This window comes from Branchiostoma floridae, chromosome 3 (genome assembly GCF_000003815.2).
Source record: "Branchiostoma floridae strain S238N-H82 chromosome 3, Bfl_VNyyK, whole genome shotgun sequence".
In the NCBI taxonomy this organism is placed as follows: domain Eukaryota; kingdom Metazoa; phylum Chordata; class Leptocardii; order Amphioxiformes; family Branchiostomatidae; genus Branchiostoma; species Branchiostoma floridae.
The window spans coordinates 12,790,619-12,813,294 of record NC_049981.1 but is presented as its reverse complement, the minus strand read 5'-3'; the positions used below and the strand labels follow the sequence as shown (position 1 = coordinate 12,813,294).

At 40.8% G+C, this 22,676-nt stretch overlaps 1 protein-coding gene across 1 annotated transcript; it reads left to right on the top strand.

Annotated features, from left to right (window-relative positions):
- Nucleotides 1–132: 132 nt before the first annotated feature.
- LOC118412305 (60S acidic ribosomal protein P0-like) lies at nt 133–5,975 on the top strand. Its single transcript, XM_035815098.1, has 10 exons — nt 133–277; nt 807–906; nt 1,225–1,324; nt 2,337–2,412; nt 3,113–3,200; nt 3,486–3,632; nt 3,935–4,043; nt 4,488–4,564; nt 4,887–5,027; nt 5,678–5,975. Exons 2-10 carry the CDS (start codon nt 853–855, stop codon nt 5,828–5,830), a joined length of 945 nt encoding a protein of 314 aa, XP_035670991.1. The 5' UTR covers nt 133–277; nt 807–852; the 3' UTR covers nt 5,831–5,975.
- The last annotated feature ends 16,701 nt before the right edge of the window (nt 5,976–22,676 follow it).

The following is a 22,676-nucleotide window of genomic DNA, read 5'->3' as shown; positions in this document are numbered from 1 at the left end:
TGTGTCACACTTAGATCATAGGGGCAACTACTTTATTCATTATAGAAGATCAGGATTCTGGTATCTTTAGAATAAGCTGTATCTCACTGATCAATTTTCTGATTTAGAGACAGAAGATAGAGCTTTCTTCAGGTAGCTGGCTTCCCTTGCGGAGTCTCATCCCAACATCTGCTTGAATTTTGCGGAAGCGCCACCTTGCGGCCGATCGGGTACTACTGGCAAGGGAATGCTGGGACCCACGTGACTTCCTCTCGTCGAAAGGTTGCTGGAAAAGAAGGTAAAAATCTACTTCGTCCTGAACATCGACGAACAAAACCGGTGTATTTTAGAGTATCTACAGCTTCTTTCTTTACCAAGCAGACGTATTTCTATTCCATAAAAATCTTTTAACAATAAAGAATGTTAAACGATAGTATATAGGCAAAGATGCGGTCGATATTTGGCAGATACTTCACGTTGCGTAGCGCTGCGCCTTGTTACTAGTGCTATGGTGGCATCCAACATGTCCGCATGTGAGCGCTACAAATTTGATATATTTGATTATGACAAGGCTTGAGATTGTCTTGGCAAACTATTAAGATCCCTTTAAACTGGAAGAACACCAGAACGATCTATTGTGTTTATATCTGTTCCTTTTACGGAAGGCTCTTCCATTAAGTTGTGAGCTCGATATCCTTTTTGGCGACGCCTCAGGGCCGGAAGTAAATTATGAATCATTTTTGCTTAACGTATACTATATGTTTACTTAAGCTGCCTGCTGTTGTCGTACTTTCTGCTTTGTCTTAACAGAGATTTTTTGTTTTCAGATCTTGTCTTTAAACCCGCTTGTGGCAATCCTTGAACTACATCAAGATGGTCAGGGAAGACAAGGCTACCTGGAAGTCAAACTACTTCTTGAAGATTGTGGTGAGTGAATATGCCATATCTGCCCATATGTTTGTATACCTCTCTGAATGTCTGAAATCTTAAGGTTATGAGGTGTGTCATCTTAAGTTTGTCAAGTGTGTCATCTTAAGTTTGTCAAGTGCATCATCTTAGTGTGTCAGATCATCATCAGGAACCAATGTAACGTTAGCTCCAAGAATTAAAGTTAACTCTAGTGAATTGGGCATACCACGGACTTGATATAGGGTAATCCCAGGTACAGGGATTGTAGAGGTAGTGTCTAGTACTCCTACAGAGAAAATGTTTCTAATGTTGGTGATTTTCCGCTGGTCCCTGTAGCGACTGTTGGATGAATACCCCAAGTGCTTTATTGTCGGCGCTGACAATGTGGGGTCCAATCAGATGCAGCGGATCCGCATGTCCCTCCGAGGAACTGGTGGTAAGTCTGTCAATTTACCAATACCTGGTAACCACACCGTTTTTGGACTTGCTGAAATGTTTTTGATCCCAGCATGTTGATGTGGCATAATAATTCCATTTGTAACATGATTTTTGTCAACAGTATCACAGGATTCTTGCCAGCAGTTTTTCACAGCATTTGAAGCATCTTATTATGTGAAGCCACTTGAATTTTTAGCAGAATAGGCATTAGCATTGTAACATTGGTCTGGGCCTCTAAGGTAACTTCCCACTGGAAATTTTGAATTGACAACCCCCCTCAGAAACACTATTTCCTACATGTTGAGAGCAGAGTTCAATGACTTCTTTTTATCTTTATAATAACAAGTCAACAACATATGGGATACGAATCACAGTGGAGGGGTCCCCAGTGCTCAACTGCCCTAGCAATTACCCAGATATTGGCAAAGCATACAGATTCATATCACTGCCAGATTGGTTAAGGTCTTTCCATCCCAATGGTCACTTAGTTTTCTGCCACTTCACAATGGGATTCATCTATATAGTTAACTTTACTGCAGATAAAGTTTCTGGTAGTCTGCACTATCGCATGCAGGGCTCGAAATACTACCTGCATATGCACTATAGTGCAGGTGAAATTGAAGCTGTGCAGGTATTTCTGGTGTCTACCTGCACCTAACCTGCACTGGTCCATGTACTGGGTTTTATACATATATGTCATATATTGTCATATGATGTAAAATGTATGTGGATTGTTATTAGCTGCATTGAATGTTACTACCTATAAAGTTTAAGAGAAAAAATAGCAATTGTTCCTGAACAATTTTAGTATGATCCATACTTCCTAAATTCAGAGTGGTGCAGGTAAAATTTGTCTGGTGCAGGTAATTTTCAATGTTACCTGCACCAGTGCAGCTATGCAGAAAAAAGTATTTCGAGCCCTGGCATGTAACAAAAAGCCTTTAGTCTCTATACTAGCCGATGTATTGGATTGAGTTAATAAACCTATTCTGAAACTTCTTTGGTTTCAGAGATTCTCATGGGCAAGAACACCATGATGCGGAAGGCTATCCGTGGGCACATGGAGAACAACCCAGCCCTGGAGAAGTGAGTAGTGGTCTCCTTTCTAACCCTAATTACTTCGGTTCCCTGATTGCTTCCATAGTATAAGCTACCCCACAGAGTAATGCATAGCGGGTAAATGCATACAGAATATAACTCATGTATCATCCAGGGTACCAGTCCGACTGTCGGTAGTACTGTCTGAAGGCCATAGGGTGATCTGACCCGCTGGAGGATTTAGCCAGGTTACCAGACCCCAGCCCGATCTCAAAAATATCTATCGTGCAGTTAGATATTTTTGAGGTTGGGGTCTGGTATCCAGGGTATGAAAAGTTGGGACAGAGAGCATTTTATATAATGATGTCCTACCCACCCAGGAAAACACACATTGCAATGGGAAATGTGCCAGAAGTTGTGAAAATTTGGTGTCCACAAACTAAGAAATTTCTGACAACAGCAATTCCAATGTCCAAATCCTGTATTTGAATTTTTGACAACAGCACACTCAAAGTTTGTTCAAATAATTCTATGGAAGCCTGTGTGCTAACATTATCCCCATTTGATAACTCAAGTTATCGCCTAATAAAGAACAGCCATATCAAACATTATCAGGTCCCAATTATGACATAGATTTTTAACGCTGCTTATCCACAGTGCATTTTATGTGTTTGATTTAAACTTTGAAAAAACTGGCTTATCTATGTGGTTATTTGGTGGTGTAACTTGGTTGTGACGCTGTTTGCAGGATCCTCCCTCACATCTCGGGCAATGTTGGCTTCGTCTTCACCAAGGGAGACCTGAAGGAAGTTCGTGACAAGATCCTGGAGAACAAGGTACATCTGGTCACAGAATCATATGCATCAAACGTTACTAGTACTAGTACTAGTTTGTATGCCATGTTCCATTGTTACTAGGGGTGGGTACCAGTACTGGAAGCTCAGGTTCAGTGGATCTGGTGCAGGTCTGGAACTGAACCTGATTACTTAACTGTAGCACTGTATCATATTTTGGAAAGGATGGATCACAAGTGATATAAAAAGGAATATGCCATTTGAGAACCAATGTATTTCATTATAAATCTGTGCTATTGTGTAGTACTAATTCTCCCTCCCTCCTAGGTGGAAGCTCCTGCCAAAGCTGGTGCTATTGCTCCGGTGGACGTTTACCTGGACCCACTGAACACTGGCCTGGGTCCGGAGAAAACCTCCTTCTTCCAGGCTCTGTCCATCCCCACCAAGATCTCAAGGGGCACCATTGAAATTCTGGTAAATTATTGTTGTTTTCTTTGGCCCCAAATTCTGTTTAGAAAGAGGTCAATAGAGCCTTAGACAGGGTTGTATCACAGTCACATACTTTAAATTTAATCTTTGCAGTTGTTATTTTTTTTGGTGACTATCCCATTGCAAATTTAGGACACCACTGAGATTCTATTCTATTAGTATATGATCTATTGCATCACTACTATACTACAGAATTGTTAAACATAGACTCTGAAAAAAGTCCTTCCACCTGTTATTCCCACCAAAAAAAATGAGTTATGATAAAGCTTTGTTTTTGTTCATTATAGAACAAGGTGTACCTGATCAAGAAGGATGAGAAGGTGGGGGCTTCTGAAGCAACCTTGTTGAACATGTTGAAGATTTTCCCCTTCACATATGGGTTGGGGATCCAATATGGTAAGTTTTTTTCACATTCTTAAAAGAAAAAGAAAGATATTTGGACCTTTCATAATTTATGGTTCATTTTGAGAACTACAAAATTCAATCATCACAGTCTTGAAAAATGTCAATAGGCAGGGCTCGAAATAGGTGGTAACACTTGACAGTCAATGCAGCTAATAACAATCCATATACACCTACATCATATGACATTTATGTATAAAATCTAGTACAAGGACCAGTGCAGGTAGACACCCAAAATATCTGCACAGCTCTAATTTCACCTGCACTAACCTGTATATGCAGGTGGTATTTTGAGCCCTGATAGATGAAATGTCAATCATTTAAGGTTTTAAGTTTATGGAAGGTACTCAAAACACATAAATTTGTCAAATAAAATGTCTTTCAAAACTTGCAGTAAAAAGTAAGAGTTGGTAACATGTAAGTATGTGTGTTTTCCAGTGTATGACAGTGGGTCAGTGTTCCATCCATCCATCCTGGACATCACTGATGATGACATCCTAGCCAAGTTCATGCAGGTGAGTTGGACATTCTCTTTACCCAACTAATCTTAGCTTCAAGGGGTCATGAATATCTTAAATACGAATTTTTTCTTCATATTGGAAAGGATGCTGAAAAAAAACATGAAAAGGACAATGGAACACTTATACACCAGCTCTGAATTGATAATGAATCAGCCAAATAATCTATATTACTATTAGATAATAGGTCATGAATCACGATCAGACAATGATCAAATAATGTGTAGAAGCCTGTTGTATATGTAAATTGTGAGAGATTATTGTGAGCCATCATGTGTGCCTACTTAAAGAAACTGATGTATGATATGGACATTTGCAGGGTGTCCAGAACGTCGCCAGTGTCTGCCTGTCCATTGGCTATCCTACCGCTGCCTCCGTGCCACATTCCCTCGCCAACGGTTTCAAGAACCTGCTGGCCATTGCAGCTGAGACAGAGATCACCTTCTCCCAGGCTGAGCAGGTGAGTACTACTGGAAAGTACCCTCTTCACCAGGCTTAACATGTAACATGCAAGCAACTGCCCTAGCCAGATGCCAGCCAATCTGACTCTAGTCACTCTACCCAGCTCATGCACACTTAAGGACTTGGGAAGTTACTACTCAATCAGGTGACTTATATGGTCAACATTGGATGTGATTGGCTGGTAACTTCCCCAGAAACAGTGCTATAGCCTTGAACAAGGACACCCAAAAGGACAGGCTGTTGGCCGGTTTGCTAGAGCCATTGTTTTGTGTATTGTGTGATACAAGCTAAAGGCATGGTAGAGAGGGTGGTGTAGAGGGTCACATGTTGGCTTGTGTAAACCTAAGAGATTTTATGACAGCATATTGAGATTTAATCAAATGTCTTATCATGTGAACCATTAGAAACACTTCCCAACTTTTGCCTTGATATTATAAAAGTGCAAAAGCTGATCTAATTTAAGAATATTAGATTATGCAACTACAGTAGCTGATCTATAATCTACTTCCCTTCAGTGGCCAGTTAGACACTGTGTAGCCCGTTGGATACTGTCTTTTCCCCATGTAGATCTGCTTGGAGATAAACTGATCTAGTAAGATTTAAGATTACAGAGCTACAGTAGCTGATCTATGATAATGTATTTTCCAGATGAAGGCCTTCCTGGCAGACCCGTCAGCCTTCCAGTCCGCAGCTGCGACCTCTGCAGCACCTGCAGCTGAAGCAGCCAAGGAGGAAGCCAAGGTCGAAGAAGAGGAAGAAGAAGAGTCCGATGATGACATGGGCTTTGGATTGTTTGACTAGTCCACAAACGTTGCTGTGGTGGTTCCAGTCTATGATGCAGTGGATATGTCTTTCAACAGGCACACGCATGGAATATGGGACCACCAAACAGCTAATGCCAACATGAGTCCCATCATACAGTCTATTAAAGTGAAATAGACACAAAGTTGGTTTGTTGTCTCTGTTGTTCTGTTGGGTTTATTTCACGAATAGAATAAGGGGCGTAAACAAATACACTAATAAAAGTTAAAATGATTGGGAAGGAGAGGAATCCTGCTACGCTATTAGTCTTACATAACATAGTTATCAAGGTCATAAAGCTTAGGAAAGAATCTATAGACAGCTGTACCACATCAAACGTAAAGAAGTGGGACACGTCTTCTTTGAGTCATGCTGGCATTACAGAGTCACTAAATTGGGCAAATCCAATTTACTGATCATGTAGCCCCGTCCACTTCCCTCTGAAAATAGAAGTGCAAATATTTCATGGACATGTAGCCACTATGGTTGGTCGACATGCTAACTGATATGCTGTCATTGGTTGAATTGGTAATTTGTAATTGACTGTATTGGTCTATTCCTTACTGGTTGGAGCCACAGCTCCTGTTTTATAATGACTTGAGCTAGTACAGATGAGCTTGTCGTGAAATATACAATGTTTACAATGGTACATGTAGGTAAATGTTAAATGCCCATCACACCATCCACCTACGATAATGATATCCACTTTAGTGAACATTTAAAGTTTCATTAAATGTGCCACCTAACTGTGACCAAAGGATTTGAAATACCGGTAGGTAAGGGTCCCGCAATGTCCTTGAATTCGCTGGGAGTAGCAGACCTCTAGCAGTCAACAGCTGAGAGAGCCAGTCATGTTTTCGTGTGTCCGTTTACACTACAGTAATACCATACGTAATGGTGGTACTCTGTAATTAAGGGTTAATGGCCCGCCCCGAGGTGTATATGGTGTCATAACGCCTGGTCCTTTGCTATAACCACCGAATAAAACCTAGTACATTGAACAGTGAATTTGAACAACATAAAAATTGTACGTGAAATGTATTTCTGTTAAAAGGCTTGAAATAAGAACAAAGTCGATTCATTATGTTACAAACTGTTGCACGCTCCGTATTTCTCCACTCGTCCATTCTCCAGTTTGTCGAGTTCGTTCGTATCAGGCGCTAAATCTCTGCCGGCATTCCGGGATCCCTGTGCATCACAGCTGTTGAGAATCTAGTTCACTACGAACTCAGACACGTCTTCTCCGAAGAAAGGTAGCATTTTGGTCCAGCAGCGCCATGACCGCTACTCAATGGCGGACCGTGGTGTTATTGTCGTCTGAACTGGAATGGACGGGGGTGCAAATAATTTTATTTTCCATTTGCAGTTTAAATTGGATATGACTTGAAATAGATTTTATTGTTTTAAATATTATAGGTAATTCAATGTTGTTTTAAGACGGCAAATGTTTTCTTTGAACAAAGAAGCACCCACTACCGATGTTAATAGAGGGAGCCATCCCCCTGCCATGCCTGTACTTATTCCCCTATCTTGGCAGATGGCCGATTCCTGGATATCTCATTCTGATTGGCCAGCGTCCTGTTTGTCTGTCCTTCTGATTGGTTCAAACTTTCAAAAGTTTTAATGCACACGTGCAATAATAAATAATTTGCACATAGATTAAAAAGTGATATAAAATGTCACCTGGGAGGAAAGTTGAACCAGGTGATGACAGAAGTTTCCACGCAAGTGCTGTTAATGTTATCCCCGCTGAAAGATCCTGCCACAATGATCCTGTCTATGACAGGCTTTTTACTTAGGTCAATGTCTATGATAAAAAGGTATTTTCATATATCTCTTGCGGTTGGTGTCACACATCACCTTCCTTAAGTCTACTTTAGACGCTGGCAGTCCTATATAGGCGGTCGTTTATTCAACCCTGCAGTTAGGTACCTTTTTCTTCTTCAACAGTTTTCTTCGCATGCTCGCAGCAGTTTTGATCATGTCCTGAGGACGTCATCCATGTACTCAAATCAGTTTGAGCTTTCTTACGTCTCATGTTCGATGTAATCACTGCTATTGAAGACCTAGAAACACTTATTAACATCACACGCATTTCCGAAGAATGCAGATAACCTGTCAGAGTTACACATTAAAAACGTCATAATTACAGAACTCAGTAGAGTGAACTCTAGAGAGTTTGTGTGCGATCTATACTATCGGTGAAATGCTGTGTGTGGACTGTGCGTGCTGTGAAAAATGATAGACCGCGAAGAATCGTCTCTTGTTCGTCAACATTAAATTAATGCATATTGTGCATGTGTCAATTGCACCTTGAAACAAAGCTTTACAGTAACGCCCTCTAACGCTAGTTGTACTTCATTAAAATACACGTTTGAAGGCATTTAGCGGTTCTGAACCGTGAAATAGAGAAATGAAGCTCTCAAATGGAGGCATACAGACGTTGTCAGGACAGGGAAATCATCGAGACTCTGTAAAGGAAAGTCAGATCTCTGGAAAGGATCATCGCCTCCCAATCCAGACCCTAGAACTGACCAGCTATGACGGTATCCTGACCTGGAAGATCGCAAACTTCACCCGTGAGCGTCACGGTGTCATCACGGGGAAGACCGCAAATTTCTACTCGCCAAGAAACATGCGCCCGGATATAACTGAAAGGAGACGGGATGGGCAACTCATGTCAGCCTGTTCTTTGTCCTAATGATGGGGGCAATTTGATGGGCTGCTGCGCTGGCCTTTCAGACAAACGACTTTCATGCTCCTGGACCAGAACAACTGAGAACATGTGACTGACGCGTTCCGTCCTGACCCGACCAACTCACGAGTCCTTCCAGCGGCCCACCAGTGACATGAACATCGCCAGGATATATACGTCCGCTGTTCGTGCCGCTCAGTCAGCTGGACAGCAGCAGCCATGCTTACGTCGGGAAAGATACCATGTTCATGTGCCAATTGCACCTTGAAACAAAGTGCTGTACAGTAACGCCCTCTAACGCTACTTGCACTTCATTACAAGACACAACGATATCACTACATGCACAATAAAGGACAAATACCGAAAAATGCACAAAGAGTTATGTATCTTGAAGGTTTGAAATTAGAATACAAAAACAACAGAGTCAGCGTTGACCAAAATGCGGTTCCCTTACGTGAAAGTTATGTTTACTCGCACTCGTTTCTTCGTAAGATTTCTTTTTGGTAAACAATACTCGGCATGCTTTGCTCCTGTTTACTTACCTACCAACATGTACTATGACCCCTTGAACCCGTACTAAGCTGCGCAGACATGAGCCGCCCAAATAAACACTTTCTAATGTGCTATGCCTTGCAAAGTTCTGTTGGACAGGTTGATGTAGATTACATGGGTCCACCGACTACGTGAAAGGTAACAATAATTTCATATTTTATGTGTAGAGCAGATGTATATGAATATGTGTGCTTAAACCTTGAGGCAATTTTGTCCGGTGACTGTACTGTTAAACGACGGGGGGATATTATGGCGCCAACTACTGGCACATCCTTTGTTACCATATTGCGGATCGGAAGGCAATGACTTGCTATGTTTTATTGTTATCCTGGTATAGATACGTCGTTATAAGCAAGGCACCACAAGCAACGCGCTGATCATTAAATTTCCTAATATATAACAAACTAGTCAGGTGTAATGAAAGAATGCGTGTTTAACGTCTGGGAAAGCCAGCCATGTCTTCTGGGAACGAAACTCCACAGGTACGTTTTTCTGGAAAAGATGATTGTCGGGGAAAGCACCCACTATTCTTTATTAGACAAGAAGGAATTAAAATTTCTCCCTTCTAATTAAAGTAGGTAGAGATACGTAACTAATACTAGTATACCAATCGTCATCAACATTTAACGTAGATGACTCTGTTATTTGTCATTGCTACATAGGTCAGCTGAATGCATTGTATGCCAATGTATAAGCCAGCCAACATGTACTTGTAGTACTTTGGTTCCACTTCGGATACCATGGTCCAGCACCGAATGTGAGACCATATGAAGCTGAAGCTACAAGACAGACGGTAGGATTTTCGTTTCACATTACCTTTTGTATACGATCACACAGTTTAGAACCACATCTGTCTATTTTGCCAATAAAGGTCACTACATCAGGTCTGAGCTTCTTACAGCGCTCGCGTCAACGTCCCCTCCTCATAGGTATCGTGGATCAAGTGTTGAAAAAGGTCTCACAAACACGCACATGTTTTTTCTACCCCTCATAAGTCTCTCTCACACAGGGAGATTTTTCTCTCCCACATAAGTAATGAAATGGGTCTCACGCAGAGAGATTTTTCTCTCCCACTCCAGTGATGAAATGGGTCTCTCACATGCAGAGATTTTTCTTTCCCACACAAGTAATGGAAATGCTTTCACACAGACACACAAAGGTTTTTCTCGAGTGATTGAAAAGGTCTTTAACACATATAGATTTTTATCTCCCACGACAAGTGATGGAAAAGGTCTCAGACACAGATAAGTAATTATATGCGTCAATCATATGCTTCTATATATCACCTTCCGCGAACCTTCAAATCCACTCACTGCAACAAATCCGGTCTTGAAACACGCTTGAAATATGTGTGATTGTTACGTATTGGCATTGCTTATTTGCACAATATTTACATCTGCTTCGATATAATACTTATACGACATTTAAGTAGGTTCCGTAAATTACATGTACGCTCAGTCATGGAACCAGGTCAGCTGTTTACGTGAGTGGGTCACACACAAAAATTCCCCAAATTTCCCTGCTTCTGATCAAAACGGTTATTCCATGACTTTACAATAATAATGAGTTTGATACCATTGGAAAGAAAATCACAAAATCACACAAGCTTTTTATTTATATATATATATAATACATTGAAATTGATGCAGAAACAACGGAAATATGATCAACCGAAGTTAATATTCCAAACTTTTTGTGCCGGGTTTTATTTCAAATTAACTGAATTATATCATTAGAAAGCTCTACTCAAATTTGATAATCAACAGCCAAAAAGGTAAATATAATAAATGTGTATACAAAGGTGCTTTAAGTATACTTGGATGTTCTGTATACCAAAAGTTACGTGAAAAAAAAAAAATTAAATCGATTCAGTTTTGAACAGCGCATGGAAATTTGGGCAAATTATTTGTGTGACCCACTCACGTACTAAGCAGGCCTGGTCCTCGTTCCATGAGTTTACAATGATAATGGATAGGAAATCACATTTTCTATTTATATATAATACATTGAAATAAATGCAGAAACAAGTATTATCTACCAAAATTGATATTCCAAACGTTTTCAAGCCGAGTTTAGTAGCATGAGTGTTGATTGGTTTAAATCAAGGAGGTTAAATCGGTTTAAATCCAGCGTTATGTAAGTGGAAACAATTATAATTTGCAGTCAGCAGACACAATCACCTGTACATGTGTTATGTATATTGTTATTCGGAACGAAGCTTGTTAGCTATTTCGTACTTCCAAGAATTGGACAATAGAGTCTACAACCCAAGAAGAGTGTACTTCTTGTAAATTGTCTACATATATATATATATACTAACAAGCTTGCCTATGCAAAAAAATACGACTAGAAATTATACATTTTATCACCGCATAGAAAATGTAATGTGTTGAGTCAATTTAGAAAAAAAATAACGTAATGTCAACGATCTGTTTGATGTTGTTGGAGGGCTAGATCGTAAGTATTACAAGGAGAGTCAGACGGGAGCCATCTGAGGGTGTTTGATTCCACCGGTACAAAACAACAACAGAAACACAAAACAGAAACAAATGTGTATGTTATTGTAAGTAACCCGGGCCTACACCATTCAGTTTATGGCACAAACATGGCACAAAGGCAGATAGTCCTCCATGGAAATTTCGCCTTTGATTCTGCACATATGAGGAAGGATACTGGTCATTTCGAGCAAGCAGAGCCTGGGCTCAAATAACCTGGCGGAATGATAGATCCTTATTGTGCAAATAACCTGGCGGAATGATAGATCCTTATTGTGCTACACTTATTGTGCCGGGGACATTCCGTCTACAGACCTGGGGGAGATTGGTGATGACCTACAAAGCTGGGAGAGACTGGTGATGACGTTACATATAAATACCAGGACAGAATTAAAAGCTCCAAACCTTGATGTTTGTCTACCCAACTTTCACTGGGTTAGCTCGGAGTTCCCGACTGATCAATATGTTCAGGTTCACCGAAGCCTAGTCCGGTCCGGTACCATCCGGAGGGGATTTCACAGGCCCATGGCCAGTGCCGCAATAAAACAGGATCATGACTTTTTCTGACAGCCACTACTCAAGCCATTATCGTAGTAGAAAGAGGAAGTGGCCACTCTAAGGAATTCCATGTAAAAAATCCGCGGACTGGAACGTGCTTTTTGATTCTGGCGGGCGGACAATGCTCTCCCCAGGACCGTAGAGATACAGGGAATCCCACGGTCATCGTACCGCACTATGTAGACAACATGTACATTAACCAAGGACGTTATATAGAGAACGTCATTGCATAAACGATCGTCTTTCACATCGATGTTCCGGGTACCTGAAAACACAGTCTCACCCCTGTAGCATGTAAGCGACTTAAAAGATCAAGTAAAAAGATACCTAATATTTTGAGCGGACTTAATTTTGTTCTTAAGCGTGTCGTAAATATTGAGTGTTAGTTGTGTCACTTGCGATTGCTTAATTGTAGCTTTGAGATTACTTTATTACGTTCAAATGTTCAAGCTTCCTTCATTTACGAATGCCATTAAGCATGCTTAAATTTCTGATTTGATGCGGTGACTTAAGAACCATTGGGGTTGAATGTAGTAACTGCTGTGTCTGATAATTCAAACTATCAATTACCAAAATATGCATATGTGCCAATAGTAAAAAACCGTCTACCATGGAAATATGCAACATTTCATTTGAAATAATTTTACAACGATAGAAGGTATGTTGAAAAGGAGCCTGATATACTTAATGAGCTATTAGTGTGACATTCAGTGACATTCACGCCGCCCATAGTTGTCTGCGAGGCGGTTGCTTTGTTCTTGCACATATAAGCCCGGGGTGCGCTCCCACCAGCGCGCGGGCCGGGGTTCAAACCTGACGGTATTGCCCGTCCGTCCTGTACATGCATGTAACTTATCTTCTTTGTTCATTGAATCATTGGGCACGTCTACGACACATCATGCCGCGAAGCCATACAAATTAATGAAAGAATACATTCTTCGTGCTTTTGAATCTTGAATCAGTCTATCAGACCCTTATGATGGCAGTTATGATAATCAGCTGCAGCGTTCTTGCTGAGGCCCTGACTGAAGCTGTCGACCGTCTCATATATATAGATCTGTTCACAAAGTATCTAACTCCGCTCTTCTAGCCTAACTGAATTATTTGACTCATATCAATAATTACTATTACTGTCGCATATAAAGATGGTCCATTACAGACACTTTTTCTCTACAACAAAAAGGAAAATTCACCCATATGCAGAACAGTAATTCTCTTACACATAAAGAACAGAAATTCTCCCACACACAGAACAGGGAGAAATTCTTTCCTACATACAGAAATTCTCTCCCACATATAGAACAGACATTCTTTCCCACAAGCAGAACAGAAATTCTCTCCATACGACCACATACAGAACAGAAATTCTTTCCCGCATGCAGAACAGAAAATATTTTCCACATACAGAACAGAAATTCTACCCCACTGTGGCAAATACAGAACAGAAATTCTATGCCACATACAAAACAGAAATTCTATCCCACAAAATCAGAACAACAGAAATTCTTTCTCTCATACAAAACAAAAATTCTCTCACATACAAACCAGAAATTATTTTCCACGTACAGAACAGAAATCATCTCCCACATACAGAACAGAAATTATCTCCTACATGTTAATGTAGAATCCCTCTAGATCTCAGCTACCATCTCTTCAAGTCAACGCTTGTTACCCCCCTCTCTCTCTCTCTCTCACCCAGTTTTGTTATACCTCATGTTAATGTTTTTTTATTCCATTGTGCTCCAATGATGTATATGTATGTGCTATTGTGTATTATGCTGAAATATTGAATAAAGTTTGAAAAAAAAAATCTCTTCAAGTCAGAGGGCATTTTGTTCTATCAGCCAGAGAGCGACTTTTGAGCGAATTTTGAGTGTAAAAACTTCTGTCTGGGAGTGAGCTCGACAATATAGAAAAATAACTTTCGTCTTACTATGGAGCTTATGACTTGAGTCAAACTATAAAAAAAAAAGAAACATAAAAACTTCTTCCTGCTAACTTTACCTATTTTTAATTATCAGCATTGTCAGTACTATCATGAGAGCCAGCCGGGATCGGGCAGCTAGGACACTCTGTTTATTTGGTGGCCCAAGACAGTCAGGCCCGCCAGATCTCCTACTGTTAGTGCCCCGGGGAGTTTAAGCCCGATGAGGTCCACCTGCCCTTATCCTGCCCTTTTATTATGGAAAAGGGTAGCGATAACTCCTTCAGGCTTAAACTCCTCGTAGCGCTAGTGTGAGATCGGCGGGCTGACTGCCTTGGCTCCCCGAACAAAACTCGCTAGTTACCCGGTCCTGTCTGGCTCCCAAGGTATGTCAGCACGGAAACCATGCGGAATTTATATACGCACAAATTTGAACAACGAGTTAGGAGCGGGACGCCATTTTTTTTAAATATCTACAATAACGTGGCATGTATTTGTTACGTTCCTCATACCAGTACATGATAGTGATATGCCAGAAACGTCACAAGTTTTGCGGCATTATTAGCTGCCTTCAGACCACACAAGTTTTGCTTAGATTTTGTCTATAAAATGCAACATGATAGCATAAAGTTGCTTTCAGGCGCTCACTCTAGTGTGTCTTTTATTCCAACCTAGCCAACACCGACCTATGGCCTCTCAACACGAAGGTGAGAAAACAAGAGCCACCAACGTCCTTGGAAAAAGCTACATATTTTGAAACGTGCCCGCGTCTAAAAAAGCTACGTGGCACAAATTTTTGTGACTTATCTGGCTTCATGGACTATATATTAAGTTGAAGGCTCCACTTATCATATAACTTAGGGAAGGTGGATTTGAACACGTAAATATCGTACAGGTAAAATGGCGGAGTGGGTAACAGGTTGTTTCGCAACAATGTCAGTTCGCAACCGTCAGTTCGCAACAAGGCAAGTCTTTTCGCAACAAGGTACAAGTCTTTTCGCAACATTTGAATGTTATTAATCTTAATAGCCTACTAGTACAAATGTATTAGAAATCGTATTCTTAACATAATTACACTCCTTCCACGTAAAAAGTCTACCGGGTGCGAAGGACAACCCCGCGGTAGAGCAACATGGGGCCGCATGGACCTGACAGCCCGATGATTTTCATACGCCGGGCGGTACAGTTTCACACGCAGCGTGCACAGGCAGCTGCATAATTATTTTAGGAATACGATTTCTAATACAATTAGGCTATCAAGATTAATAACATTCAAATGTTGCAAAAAAACGACTTGTACCTTGTTGCGAAAAGACTTGCCTTGTTGCGAACTGACGGTTGCGAACTGACATTGTTGCGAAACAACCTGTAACCGGCGGAGTGTTGTCAAAATTCACACTTGGCACTCACCGGACGTTGCACAACTGCATAAGAAATGTACGTAAGTCCGTTTATGTCCTAAATTTTTGGAGCCTACGTCTCCATGACCTTCGATCGGGAAAGCAACACGAACATTCCAAAGAAGATTAATTATAATATAATAACATTTTTCTGCTTCAAAGCTCAAATATTTAACAGACGCTTGAAAATGTAATGACTTCGCTTTGAAAACACATTCAACATGAAACAAAGAGAAAAAGAAGGGACCAACCCTGAAATTCCACCCGTCCCCATTGACGAAAACGTGATTGTTGCGTGTGTTTTACGTATGACTGAAATGTTCCATTGACTTTGTAAGGGCCAGCTCCGTTAAAATTTTTGTTTTCTTGCTAGGTAGGAATCTCCGTCAATTAGTCTTTCTCCGTACGAAAGCGAAAAGTGGGCATAACAGGAGAGCATGATTGACTTTTATCAAGCTCATGATCTTGTGTTTGTGTTTGGGTTACTTTGATGATCTCCAATATATCTTCTAGGCTTAAGCTCCATTCGCAGCCGTCCACGGTGGGGTGGGTTTGGTGTTCACTGATTCGCAATTTTCAACATATGGGCAAGATTATATTTTCGACATATGGGCCGGAAAGTCTTTTCTGCGACCTATTCTAGACACGACCTTTCCGGAATAAGACCCTCGCCCATAGCGAATTAGCATCACCATGCTGATTCACTGTTTTTAACATATCCCCCCCCCCCCCATGATAACCGCTAGCGCTGAGTGTAGCTGTGAGTTTAAGACCCCCATTCTACTCGAAGGCTATGTCGCTGCGACCGTCCATTGGACGGGCAAGTATATGTGTTTTAGGTTTTAGAGTCTGTGTGTGAGTGCATATAACTGTTAGCGAAAGAGTGTGCGTATTTAAGACAAGAAGAGTTAGTTGGGTGTGTGTCGACCTGTGCGTGCGTGTGTCTGTGTGAGTGTATATCGGTGTGAGTAATTCCCCCATTCAATTTGACGACGCTCTCACCACGCTCTCACGTGCACGACATGTAAACTTGGCCAGAGCGCCGTGAGAGCGCCGAGATCCCAGAAAATGTAACTCTATTAAATGTTTCCGACGACCCAGCGCGCTCCCAGCGGGACCAAAAAGTAAAATGTCAGCAACGTTTATGAGCGACTAAAGATTTGACGGACCAATCAACGAATTCCGAAGACTGATTTATTTTACGTCTCGTGCGTTTTGTCGTCTTTCAAGACATACTTTTAGGTCTTGCATAGTATTCAAGTTACAAAATCAAGGCCAATACCAATCCAATTTGGTTACAGTCGCTTAGTGTGAGTCCCAGCTTATATACGTTTGCTGTTTTCTTTCAATTTATTATTTGCTTTCTTCGCAATAAATATCTTGATTAATTTGTATAAAAAAATGTTGTGATATCTTGATTAATTTGTATAAATAATGACAAAAGTATGATTTGACAACTCTATTCACTAAAAATTAACTTCTTCACGAATGAATTTGTTTGAGCTACAGTTGATAGCGCGTTGAGAACACCGACCCAATGGGAATGGGCCAGGGGTAATATACATGTATACTATATTGTTGGGACTATTTAGCTCTCGTTTCGCGTTCTTTGTAGCCGGCTCTGTTGGCACCCTCTCTGTGCTCATCGTTGGCTTGCCATCCTCTGCGCTCGCACGGCGACGGTTTCACCCGATTAAAAACAGTCGCCGGGGTGATATCGACCTTGGCGACCATGGCACTCTCTTCTCCCATGGCGAAATTGGCGATTCTGCCTAGTACATTGGGGCTGGTAGGGGTACCGGTCTGCCAGGAGAAATTGTTTATTAATTAGGATGATGTCACTGCTCCTTGGTAGATGTTTACAATGCATTTTTGGTGAAAACATCAACACTACTGTGACAAATTTACATTTTCTCTCTTTTACATAGGGAAATAAGGCAAGTCTCCTCAAGAGGCAACAGAAGATCACCACTTCAGTCATAATTGAGACTCAAAGTCAGGCAGTATGTCAGACTTTGAATTTAAGTCATGGGCAGACACCCATCGTCTTAACCAAAAAACAATTGACAAACTCATAAGTGAAGGTTTAGACTCGATAGACTCAATCAAGCTCATTAACAAAGAGAATGTAAAGGAGTTAGAACTATCATTCGAGCAGCGCCATCGACTACTAGCAGCATTAGATGATGAATGGAAGCAAGTGAGAATTGAAGGAGACAGTAGCACGGTCGGAACAAGTCGATCGTCCCAGGGCAGTTCAAGAACTGCAGGTAAACGGAACAATAGGCATGGTAAAGGTGTTGTTGTATATTCGCCATGTTCTATTAGACGTTTCACATTTGACGTTGGAAACAATGGTTAGGTAGCAAAGTTGTGAGTTATAAGGGATGTTATAATAGTGAATGGGCTGGTTGATTTTTAGTACACACGAGGGAAAGGCAAAGTGATCAAGTGGTTCCTGTTGCATCAGTGTTAACTTTGATGTAAGGCTACAGCAAGTTAATTTTATGGATGACATCCTCTGCAGATTGCAAAAATAGTGCGATAGGGCGAAAAAAACAAGATGGGTGAAAAAAACAAGATGGATACATTTTCAAAAATAGGCACCATAAAGTTGTGATGACTGTTGTAAAAAGAATTAAAGGGACAAAACATGATATCAGAGCCAACAAAGCATTCATTCCTGTATTTAAGACATATACTGGTGTGGTAAAAGTGACACTAGTGTGGTAGACTGGCATCACCAACAAAGTTGGTAACCACACTCATAGCTTCCATATTGGTGTCACTTTTACAACTGTCCAATAAGTTTCATTTCTACAACTACAGTCCTGGGTACCTCGCAAGTGTCACTTCTACAAATACAATTATTAGGCTATAACACGATATATATTTCCTCATTTTGGTACTTTATCGTCATGTTGACCATCCCTGCAGAATAAAAAAATTCTTGTTTTTTTTTCTGAAATCAGGCGAAAATTAATGCGAGCGCTGATGTCATCCATAAAATTTACTTGCTGTGGCCTAAGTGGCAATTAAGTATTTCGACTAAAATTTGCAGTATCTTTGATCTTTGAAAAGTGAAAAAAAATGGGATGGCGAAAAAATTACATACTATCCATATCCATTGTCTGGAAACATTCCTGTGGGTGATCACTGTTGACCTATTTGAATGTCTATGTCCGAAAGTATTAAATGTATTGATTGAAAACAATTCTTTCCAGTGTTATTTTTACATTTGGTCTATTTGTTCCTCTGTTTTGCAGTATCCACCGATGGCACCACTGAAGGTCTCACGCGGCAGTCTCCCTTCATGTTTAACACCACTAGTCACGGTTCCAATATCATAATTGAATATGGAAATAGTGTGGCACGGAGCAAAAACAGCCAATCTGACGGAATTGTGTTCTCTGATAGACCAATTGAAATAGAAGAAAGAGTGCACATGTCTCTTGTGTTTGCTAGAAGGAAGACATGTAAAGGTGGTGAGACAATGAGTGTTGGTTTCACCAGCGAAGACCCGAATTCAATTGTCAATTTGCCTTCCCTTTGTCACCCAGATCTGTCTCAGAGGAATGGATTTTGGCTCAATCCCATTCCTGATAAGTTTGTGAGACAGGAAAATGTAGTTTCCTTTTGGGCCACCACAGAGGGGCACGTGCTCTATGCGATCAATGGGGTACGGAGAGGACTTCTCTTCAGTGGAGTAGACACAGGCACTCCTCTTTGGGCAATCATTGACATTCATGGTCGAGCAATTGGTGTCCAGATTGTAGGTAAGACATGATTCACTACAGTTATATCAAAACAGATACGTAAGCTAGTTTGCGTGATTCTTAACAATGTCTTGAAGGAGGAAAGTATCTTATAAACCCTCCAGCTGCAGCCTTAAAGGGGCAAATTATTTTGGATACATTGTATTGAGAAGGATAACAGCCTCCACCATTCAAAACACTTCCTACAATAGTTGTGAAGTACAAAAGGAAATGTCTCATTCAATAAAATCCCAACAAGTACAGTAAAATAACAAAAAAAGAAATGATTTGAAGTTTCTTCTTCTGCAGTCACTTCCATTTCATGATCGTTTGGAGCAAAGGTGGCCAGGATTTTCAATTTTGACCGTTTCCACCGAATGGCAAATATAGTTGAACGAGCTTACATATCGTCTAGATGAATCCAGCATAATTCCAAGAGCCTGCAGGGTGCAAATTAGAATGCAATATGAAGACAAAATGATATTGAAAAAAAGGTACCTACATGTACCCGTGATTAACCTATACGTACTTCTAAGTTTCATACTCTTGCAGCTGTAGGTTGATTTTTTATATCTGTATCTATAAAGCCGGTATAACCGCCCTTCGGCGTAACACACCAGCTTTATATATATTCCAGAGAGAAATTGTAACTTGTTTTACACAAAACACAGGCAACGAGACTGTTTCCCTGGCAAGGTATCGACACTTTGAGAGGCATGATCGCGTCAAAATCAGAACTAAAGTGAAAGTCTCGAAAGAACTCATGGAAGATGAGGGAATAAGGAATGTGGCACAGGGGACGGTGGAGGAGAAATGGTCAGAGGTGAGTGTGACAACGCAGTTCTCACTTTTAGGCTTGGTTGAGACTTCAGTCACATAGAGATGAGCTGGCAAACATATGCATGACATCCAGCTCAATTTCAAGAGGCTTGGAAAAGGTTTGTTTTTTCTTGTGCTATGCTTCCAAGCCAAATTGATGTCACTTACCGGCTTATCAGAGAGAACGTCACAAAATTTTGCTGAGAGAATTTCTTAAAAGCGATGTCACAGTCTGAATGATGTCCTTATTTCCAGTTTTCCACCTGTGGTACGGAAGGGATTGTAACCGGCTTAGATGATGTTGGCCACGTGTTGCTTAAGTTGGAAAAAAGGAGCAAGCAGGGCCAGCAGATAACAGGCATCGAAGGGTAAGACACAACACATCGTCTATATATTTTTTTTATTTTTTGTTACCTGCTTGAAAAAAAAAAACAGGTATTGTTTTTGGTAGGAATCACGTTTTGGAGTTTGTGATTCCCGACAGAAAGCTTTAGACCCGCTGGATGGATTGCGATCACGTTTGCTATGGGGGTGTATGTTGTGAGCCATTGTGCTTTAAATTAGCGTGCATCAGCATGAGAAGTTTGCTGCAGTTTTGTGGTTCGTTTAAAAAATATTTACACCCCTTTTTGACAGGAGTAGAGTGGTCCTATGGTTTATCTGGAAATACTAGAGCATGCCAGCTGGGGCAATTAGTCACCCCTGTCACCACTGTATACACATTAGGGATAAGTACTAGCAGAAAATGTATAAGGTGATGAAGCCGATGGCTGCACAGATCCACAACTAGTTGAAAGAGTATCTGTGACCATCCCTGTCACCTCTGGAATGAACCATTATATACACATTAGGGAGATGTGCCAGGTGCATGTGTATAGAGGAAATAGACCATTTGAAAATTTTAATCAGAATTGTCTGGACCATATTAATTATGGAAATGCTGTTGAACATTATTTTTCCTTTGACACTTCGACAGAGTTGGATTCCCCAGAAGCGTTGTCTCCCACATAGAACAAGAGAAGGATAGCATTCTGGTTGGAGATATTGTGCAAGTCGTGAATGATTCTGGGGTCGTGGAGATTTCGCATAATACTTTCGCTGATGCGGGTCCTCTGATTGGGTCGGTGAGTCGTTTTTTTTCTAAATCCGATTGTTTTTATAAATCGGCTTTGACAATTCGCTTCGATAGATATGATATGTTTTGATTTTAAACACAGGGCTATAGAGCTACATAGAGAATACTTCTGTGGATCATGTCGCTATGAAAATTGTCATCACCGACCAATGTGTATTTTGTGCCAATCAGGCTGAGTCAAGGTATTGTTATTCAATACATGTTAAAGTTAAACCCTTCCCGCGCCTGATGGCGCATAGGGGGGTGCCCATCTCTGTTTTCTTAGCCCTGGGCCACACAACGCAATCACTACAGCAAAGGGCTAGTCCACTGGTAGTGGTGTGTACAAGTCATCAATACTGCACACCTAAAATGCATGCTCATGCAGACACAATACATTTTAAGTGCAAACTGCAATGCCAAGATCTAACGTGGATATCTAAAGGAGGTTCACACCAACATGCAATATTTTCACAGTTGTTGTATTTATGGTATATGCCAATTTAATCTAGGCTGTTGGAAAACTTGGAGTTGTTCTTGGACCACTACTGTCTCCGGAAGCTTCTCTGAAAGTCAGAGTTGGTCATCACAACAGAGTCTTTAAGAGATCTGATATCACTGTGAAAACAAGCCGCGGTAAGCGGATCTTTGTAACACTTTTTTTCTATATTGTTGTGAATCAGTTAGATAATCATGAGTAGGACAGAATTTGAGTTTAGCTTAGGAGTCTGCAACTTTTTAATGCTAAGGCGATAGATATGGAATATGAAATGGAAAACTGCGCGATCTGTATATACCTATCCAACACATTTCTCCAGATACTTCTTGTCATCGATAACATTGGGTATGAACACATGTAGAAACGTCTCTTAAATTTTGTTCCAGGTACAATATTGAGGGGGCCATTCGGAGAGCTTTGTCATGACGGTCTTCATCTATTTGACGAGGATGTTTCCAGAATCTGTCTTGACTGTCACAGGTGTACAGAAAGTGGTAAAAACTGTCCCCAAATGACGAAACAGATGAAAGATTCTCCTGGACGGTACGGGTTTTTTTTCTTTCTGTCAGCATACTAGATGTACGTGTGAAGCTTTATAGAGCTTTGTTGAGCTTTATACATTGTTTCTCAAAATCAAACAAGAAACCTGTCATCAGGCAAGTTTTGTTCACCCAGCCTGTTACATTGATAGTGTGTGTACATCACGATTTTTTTGTTCACGCAATCGTCGCCCAGTTTTTCAGCCGCATTCAGTTTGTGTTTTCCGTCCTCACATCATTTTACTACGCATGTCATATAAATTCCACTGAACTCCACTCTTTTCGTTTTTCTTTTAACCAGTGTTTGTGGATGTAAGGAGGGGAGCTCAGGCTGCATTGCTTGTGGACGATGTAAATCGTGCATAGAGAAAACAGGACATGCTTCCAACGAGACTCCAATCTTTCCAACTTTCATGGGGACCATGATAAAGAAGCTCGTTTCAGATGTGATCTGGGCTGGTAAGAATATACACAGAATTTAATTGGCCTAAAATTA